Genomic DNA, 8,572 nt, shown 5'->3' with positions numbered 1-8,572 from the left:
ATTCCGACATCAAATGTCCGATGGAGCCTACACATGGTCGGAATTTCCGACAACATGTTCCCATCGAACATTTGTTGTCGGAAATTCTGAGCGTGTGTACGCAGCATTAGTTAGCTGAAACATATAAGATTCCGGAGGGGTCACATTGGGCATTCTATGGAGTTAAATATGCTGATCAGTTGTTCTCTGACCATACTTTTAGAAAGAGACCTACAACTAGAGTTTATGGATTCCCAGTACTTTCTTTTTTTGCTACCTTCAGGTACGCCATGCAGTGGCAGCCCAATTCGGATTAATGGGGGTCTGACTTCATCCATCTAAAATATAACAACTTCTGTTTGAGGATATCCATTCAAAACTTATTTCTAGATATTATTTAATGCTTTTGACATCTGCCTACCCCAGAATGGAGAAGATAACTAGGCAGTGGAGAACTGATATTCCATCCCTCAGAGAGGAAACCTGGTCTGATAGTGTGGACTCGCTGCTGCCTACAGTTATATTGGCTAGAGATAAATTAATGCAGTTTAATTACCTACATTTACTGTACCCCAGTACGTTTACATAAAATGGGTAGAGTGGATTCCTCAGACTGTCATGCTACCCCAGGGGACTACTTTCATATGGTCTGGAACTGTCCTAATGTTCAGAGATTTTGGGCAGCGGTTCTTCAATTTATGGAAGAAAAACTGGCACTCCCGAACATTTGCTCCCCAGCAAGATGCCTTTTGGGAGATCTCGTTGAGGAGCAATTGACCTTATTGAGAATAGTATTTATTCATTGGAAGATGTCAAGCAGTGCCAACAGCACAGAACTGGCGGAAACCAGTGGGACCCAGGTACACCCATCTACTGTCTGGAGAAATCTGACCAGAAGTGGTCTTCTTGGCAGAATTGAAAAGCCATACCTCTGACGTGGAAACAAGGCTAAGCAACTCAACTATGCAGGAAAACATAGGAACTGGTGTGCAGAAAAATGGCAGCAGGTGCTCTGGACTGATGAGTCAAAATTTGAAAGATGTAGCTGTAACAGGAGGCAGTTTGTTGGCGAAAGGCTGGAGAGCGGTACAATAATGAGTGTCTGCAGATAACAGTGAAGCATGGTGGAGGTTCCTTGCAAGTTTGGGGCTGCATTTTTGCAAATGGAGTTGGAAATTTGGTCAGGATCAATGGTGTCCTTAATGCTGAGAAATACAGGCAGATACTTATCCATCATGCCATATCATCAGGGAGGCGTGTGAGTGGCCCCAAATTTATTATTCAGCAGGACAACAACCCTAAACATACAGCCAACGCCATTAAGAACTTCAGCATGTAGCACCCTCCTAGTTAGAGAAGGCTGCTAGGCCAAATTTAGTTTTAGCTCCTCTGCAAACAGTGGAGCAGCGGTTGATTAATTGGGAGTTCTCAGGGTTTCACAGGTTGCTGCTCTGCTACTTCCCCCAGTCTTCTAGAGATTGTGGGAGACAGAGACTGCAGCCTGAATATTTACAGAACTTCAGCCAATCCCTGTGAAGGTGTGCCCAGAAGGTAAGAAAGAGTCTGAATCCTGTGCAGCAAGGGCAGATTTCAGTATGTGGGTGTATGGCAGTGTTCCCAGGTCCAGCTTGCTGGAGAAGACCCCTGTTGAGGGGCCTTTCCCTCCTAGGCAGAAGGCAGGAGAGGAAACCAGCCTGAAGACACTGAGGTCTCAGCTAGGCTTGGCTGGTGGGTCTATTACAAAGCAACCCAAGAATCCAGAGGGTGAGGAGATGGGATAGAGCCAGTGGAAAGCTGTGGGAGAGTTCCCAAGTTGTCCAAGAGGTGGTGTGAGTCTCAATCTCCATCACTAGGAAAAACCTGGAGGGATATCGGCAATAGGCGATGATCCTGGTGGCTGAGTACAAGACTCCAGTGCTGCACGGGTGACAGTAAAGTACTTGGGACTGTGAGTGAAGTTCACAGGCAGCTGGAGATTCTATGGGACTTTGCTGGGAGAATGCAGACAAGGTTGTGTAAGGATTTCAAGACTTGTGCAAAACAGCCAGTAATTTAGTAGTCCTCAAGCTGTTTAACTTTTACAGATCCAGGATATCCCATGCTCCCTATCTCCATCTAAGTTCATCATTCTTAAAAAATCACGAAAAAAACCCTTGGCTGTGCATGGAGATAATAGGCCCAAACAACCAGCGGCTCCGGCGGGGGTAGTGCTAGAAGGAGTCCTGGAATTTATGGTTTGGCCCCCACAGAGCCCCGATCTCCAAATATTGATTTGAGTTTCTCTTCTGTTCATTTACTTTCCATTTTGTTAATTAATAAAAAAATATTAACACTTTTATTTCTGAAAGCATTCTTCAAGTGATTGTAAAGTCTTGTTTAAAAAAAACAAAAAAAAAAAAACAACCACCTACTCTGTGCAGTAGTTTTGCACAGGGCAGCCTGGAACCTCCTTTTTTTGGGTCCCTCTTCGCTGCTCCTGGCCCCTTCCTCCTGTTGAGTGCCCCCACAGCAAGCAGCTTGCTATGGGGGCACCCAAGCCGAGCTGCAGCTCCGTGTGTCCATTCAGACATGGAGCTGCGGTTCGGCCCTGCCCCCTCTCTGTCCTGATTGGCTAAGTGACTCTGTCTTAGCCAATCAGGAGGGAGAGTCCCGGACGGCCGAGGGACTCTTGGACATAGTTGGATAGAGAAGGGGCTAAAGTAAGTATTAGTGGGGCTGCTGCACACAGAAGGCTTTTTATCTTAATGCATAGGTGATGCCTGTGGCCGTCCAAGGGGATGCCATGGTTGTGCCAGTCAAGGCATGTGCTATATATCTATACCTATACTGTTATATTGTTAACCCTTTCCTGTTTCCCTACCCATCCCAGTTTTTGCCCGGACACTCGCTCTCAGGCTTGAGAGCTTTAAAATAAATTATTTTTTTCTGCAAACTCTGAGATGTAGTTTTGTGGGCAGGGGGACGATGTAGCACCCTGGCGTTTAGGCAGGGTTGCTCCTCACAAATTTACCTGTCAGGAATAATTATCCTGGTTGATTGTTAGAAATCTATTGATTTCTCGCTAAGTTTGGCCTTGTTGCACTTTTCTCTTCTACCACTAGGTGGCCGGGTACTTGGTGGTACTAGATATGAGAAGGACAACGCAAGGTCAGGTTATGGGTATATGAGATATCTCAGCCTATGGGCAGGGGTTTTCTTGAATCCCTTGGCCCGCTGGGAGAGCCTATATATTCGGGTGGAGTCAGGTGATCTGTGTTCTGTGCCACCTGGTCGGCTGTCTGGGTGGACGTGTGTTGTATTGCCCGGGCTGCTAGGTCAGAGATTGGGCCTATCCCGGGCACATCTGGCTGCTAGGCTATTTGAGGTCCTATCCAGAAGCAAGGGTTGGGACTTTAATCATCTTGCACCCACTATGCCTCACAACCCACTATACACAGACGGATGTCAGCTATCTCTGGCCCTGGAGGTTCTCATTAGACCAAAGGAGGACTGGGACATTGCTACACAAACAATTGGCAACTGCCCCACCTATAACTGGACCTAGCAGCAAGGAGCACATGGAAGGGCAACGTGTGCAAAACAAAACCAAAGAAAATTCCCAGCTCAACTCACCTATAATAAAAAAATAAAACCCAGTGGTGATCAACTACCACCAAAAGAAAGCTCTATTCGTGGGGAAAAAATTATATACATTTCATTTGGGTACAGTGTTGCATGACAGCGCAATTGGCAGTTGAATTAGGGCAGTACCGAATAGCAAAAAATGGCCTGGTTTTTCTGGAGTTCAAGTGGGTGAGGGAAGGTTATAACCCTGGTCAGATTATTTTTTGCCATCTGTGTCTCATTGGGGAGATTTCCCTTCACTTCCTGTCCCATAGCCAAGCAGGAAGTGAGAGGAAATCCCTGCAAATTAAAGGAATTCCTTGGGGACCAGAACCGTACCTCCCAACATTTTGAGATGGGAATGAGGGACACCTACTAACAAATGTATGTAGGCATAGGACACCCCCCCTGCCACACCCCCTTAAAGGAGAATTAACAAAAAAAATGTTAATTTAATCCACAAAGACTTTTTTTTTAACACTACTATTCATTTATATTGGCTTTTAAAATGTACAAATGCAGCAATTTATAATTTAGATGAAAGGTTTAGCACTGGGAAACACTTTTTGAAAGATAAAAAGTGCATTTTATATACAACTATGTAGATCAGACCAAAATGAGGGACAAAGAGGGACAGAGGGACATTGCTACAAAACAGGGAAAGTCCCTCCAAATCAGGGACAGTTGGGAGCTATGCCAGAACTAGTGTCCCCATTGGAAGATTTACTTTTTTGGGGACAACCCACAATTGAGGATTTTCTTTTACTTTCACTTTCAATGATAATGGTAAACAGGACAATTAGAGAAGGTGAATCTCTCTAACGGGGGCACAGACAGCAATAAAAACCTGACAGGGGGTCTAATCCCTCTCCACTCTATCCAAAACTAAAAAAAAAAGTTTTGCCTTTAGTTATACTTGAAGTGGAGCAGCGAAGCTTTTCTATGAGACTGATTTGTACAAGTTACAACTCACTCTCCTTTCTTGCTGCTTCCTTCTACAGGCTGTGATCATTTACGTGTGTGATCACGTAGATCTGTGTCCCCGAATGCCCCCCCTGAAGGCTCGCCTTGTCCCCTGCAACTGGGAGCCATACAGCAGCTGCAAACCCACAGGATGCAATGACAGCTTCAATCTGCTATGTAGTATTTCCTACAACTCGACTACCGCCCACAACAATGACGTCCAGACAGAGAACATCCAACCCCGCCTTCCCTCCGCCCTCAAGTGTGAAAACGAAAATAAGAACCCTGTTATGGCTTCACCGTCACTAGAGCTGGAGGACGGGACCAGTGCGGACCACTAAGAATGAGGACCGCAGGACGGTGACGGGGGGGAAGCCCATCGGCCGACTGTGCATCTCTTATCGGGGATTTATGGTAAGAGAGCACCAAGTGTATCTGAGAAGTGGAAATCTGATTGTACAAGCTCCATCCGTTCTAAAGCTGGCCATACATTATACAATCTGGTTGAACAATCTCTGTACAATCTCCTTTAGATTTACCAAAACATATTAGAATATAAAAACATAATATAATATAAAACCTAATGTAATATATGAACAAACCCTAATAGTCCATTCCGTTTGTATCAGACAGACAGACTGTTGCACTACATCACTTATGGTAGATCTAAAGGAGATTAGACATTCAGATTGTATAGTGTATGGCAAGCTAAAAGATGGCTATACACTTTACAATCTGATTGTGCATTCTCTGTAAAATCTCCTTAATGTGAGGGCACACCACATGGTTGATAGTAGATCTAATGGAGATTATACAATCAGATTGTATAATGTGTGGTAAGTGTATTATATAGGGTATTATATAGTGTATGGTAGTGTATTGTATAGTATATGCAGGGCCAAGACAAGGGGTGGGCAGGAGAGGCGGCTGCCCCGAACACACTGCGGTGTCATGTGGGGATTTTTGTTGAGAAGGGGAATTTGGGGGGAGGCAGGGGGTAAGAATTGTTCTAGGAGGGTAAATTTGGGGGGGGGGGGGTTGTGCTAGGAGTGATGATTTGGGGGATTTGTGTTGGGAGGGGGGATTTGTACTAGGAGGGGGTGATCTGGGGGGGTTTGTGCTAAAGTGCCGCTTTAAGTCACTGATCGCCGCCATTACTAGTAAAAAAATAAATACAAATACCCTGTAGACACTATAACTTTTGTGGAAACCAATCAATATACGCTTATTGTTTTTTTTGTTTTTTTTTACCAAACATATGTAGCTGAATACTTATTGGCCTAAATTTGATGAAGAAATTTGTTTTATTTTTAGATTTTTTTATTGGATATGTTTTATAGCAGAAAGTAAAAAATATTGTTTTTTTTTTTCAAAATAGCGCAAAAAATAAAAACTGCAGACGTGATCAAATACCACCAAAACAAAGCTCTATTTGTGAGAAAAAAAGGACATCAATTTTATTTGGGTACAGCGACCGCCAGGGCTTTTTTTTCAGGGGGAACTTGGTGGAACTCAGTTCCACCACCTCCGGCTCAGACCCTTTGGTGCCTGCTCACCACAATCACTTGTAAACACAGAAGTCTGGTTTCTGTGTTTACAGGTGACAGCTCTGCACTCTGTGTGTAATGCAATCCTGGTATTTAATGCCCCTTTAAGACCTTTCTACTGTTTGTGAAATATGACCACATCCACTATTTGATGTGATTTGGAGGGTGTGTGTGGGGGGAGGGGTTTTGGGGGTCATGGTTGAGTTCCAGCCCCTATTGTTTGAGAAAAAAAGCCCTGGCGACCACCCATTTGTCAGTTAACGTAACGCAGTGCCGTGTTGCAAAAAATGGCCTGGTCATGAAGGGGGAGTAAATCTTCCGGTGCCGAAGTGATGAAAACGAAACATTTCTACTAGTGTATGACCAGCTTAAGAGATACCAAAACGATGTAATATGAGAACAAACCTAAACAATCCAATCACTCTGTATCCAATCAGACAGACCCTTGTACTAGTTGATGCTAGATCTAAAGGAGATTGTACAATCAGATTGTATAGTGTATGATAAGCCTAAACCTAGCTATACCCTTTACCAGGGGCCTACAAACTTTTCAAACAAAGAGCCAGTCTACTGTCCTTCAGACTTTAGGAGGGCTGGATTGTGGCCAGTGGGGGTATAAAATGTCCTGGGCCAAGCATCAGTGAGAATAAATATAGCTTCAGGGTTGGTGGTCAGTAGGAGGAATAGTGTCCCATCATTGGTGTCAGTGGGAGGAATAGTGTCCCATCACTGGTGTCAGTGGGAGGAATAGTGTCCCATCATTGGTGTCAGTGGAAGAAATAGTGTCCCATCATTGGTGTCAGTGGAAGGAATAGTGTCCCATCATTGGTGTCAGTGGGAGAAATAATGTCCCATCATTGGTGTCAGTGGTAGGAATAGTGTCCCTTTATTGGTGTCAGTGGTAGGAATAGTGTCCCTTTATTGGTGTCAGTGGGAGGAATAGTGTCCCTTCATTGGTGTCAGTGAGAGGAATAGTATCCCATCATTGGTGTCAGCGGGAGGAATAGTGTCCCATCATTGGTGTCAGTGGGAGGAATAGTGTCCCTTCATTGGTGTCAGTGGGAGGAATAGTGTCCCACCCATCATTGGAGCACAGGTGTGTCAGGAGGAGGCTGTCTCTCTGGAGCTACTGCAGGTGATCCGTGTGAGAGGGGACTGGTGAGGAACTCTCTCCCAGCTCTCCTGGCTCCTTTCTGGGGAAGCCATGGAGGCCAGCAGGGCCTCTCCTGCTGGAAGCTCTCAGCCATCTCCTGGGCCATCAGGTAACATACCTGCCCCTATACAACCCATGGTTGGTGATCTCTCTGCCCCTGGTGAAGATGAAGGTTCCGGGGCCATCCGGGAGCGAGTGGTGGCCGGGATTAAGGTCCTGAATAGGGAAAGAGACAAGCTCTACAAGCTCAGAGCCGAGGTGAAGCGCCTGAGAAGGCAGCGTGAGGGCTTACATAGCCAGAGACGTGGATCCATGGATCCGGAGATCCAACTGGCCAAGGTTCGGGTGGAACACCAGGAGACCATTGTGGCCATGATGGAAGGCAGAGATGGGCCATTTAAAGAAAAGTTTTGTAATGAGAAAAGATTTGCGAGGATGACAAAGATGGAGGTGGAGGAGGAGTTCCCCAGTTCTGACCCCCTGCCCCCTCAGGTAGAGGTAAGCAGCCCCATGCCTTCCCAGGACTCAGGAGGCATGCTCAGGGCCATCCAGGTAATGGAGTCTCCTATGCGGGGGGATCAGCTGGCATTTAATGATGAGGACATAACAGACAATGTGCCTGACAAGGTAAAGCCTGTCAAGTCCCTTATTGTGGATAAAACAATTTTTGTGGCATTCAACACTGTGACTGATACAGACAATGTGCCCAGTGAGAGTCAGGCTGCTAGTCCTATGTGTAGTAATGCTGTGCCTGCTGATGCTGCAGTACAGCAAAGTTTGCTTTTAAAAAATGACATTCCAGCAGATGAACTACAAGATTCAGCAGAGCCTATTAACCCCCTTTTGGCTGAAGCTGTTTGCCCCACAGCTGGTGAGGACTCTACAGCACAGCTTCAGGAGAGAGCTGGTATTACATCAGAAACTGTGACTATTCCTGATGAGAATGTGAAGTTTTGTGTGACTGATAAAAATCATCCCAGTACCAGTGTGATGAACAATGGTCCCAGTTCAAGTGTGGACAGTCCTACCAACTCTGTTCAAGCAGTGAATAATAATAGTAATGTACAGACTGCTATGACTTCAGTGTGGGGCCTTGGCCCTGAAAAACGTACCTTTGCTCAGGTGGTACGCTCTGCTCCTGGTAGCTCTGCTCCCAAGCGGGGTTTTCCCCTACAGGCTTCCACTTTGAGCACCCCAGGATCTGGTCTTGGGTCTCTGGCTTCTGCTGGGGGTCCCAGACGTAATGTTGTTATTCTGAAATGGGAAGGTGGTGCGATCCCTCCAGCACGGCGTGCAGTGGTGGATTTGATTTTGGAGATGGGTTTTG

General features: G+C 45.7%; 1 protein-coding gene across 2 annotated transcripts in view; it reads left to right on the top strand.

Moving 5' to 3' along the window:
* Positions 1 to 4,785: 4,785 nt before the first annotated feature.
* Positions 4,786 to 8,572, top strand: part of TRAF5 (TNF receptor associated factor 5) — an 86,556-nt gene continuing 82,769 nt past the window's right edge. The window contains exon 1 of one of the 2 annotated variants that reach the window (XM_073628420.1): positions 4,786 to 4,959. Coding sequence is in view for 1 of the 2 variants with exons in the window: in XM_073628419.1 (XP_073484520.1) it covers positions 4,957 to 4,959 (3 nt within the window). In the remaining variant the exon portion in view is untranslated. The remainder of the gene's footprint in view (positions 4,960 to 8,572) is intronic. The other variant, XM_073628419.1, reaches the window with a different exon arrangement.

This window comes from Aquarana catesbeiana, linkage group LG04 (genome assembly GCF_042186555.1).
Source record: "Aquarana catesbeiana isolate 2022-GZ linkage group LG04, ASM4218655v1, whole genome shotgun sequence".
NCBI lineage: Eukaryota > Metazoa > Chordata > Amphibia > Anura > Ranidae > Aquarana > Aquarana catesbeiana.
Note: the sequence above shows the minus strand (reverse complement) of the source record. Positions and strands in the feature narration are given on the sequence as shown.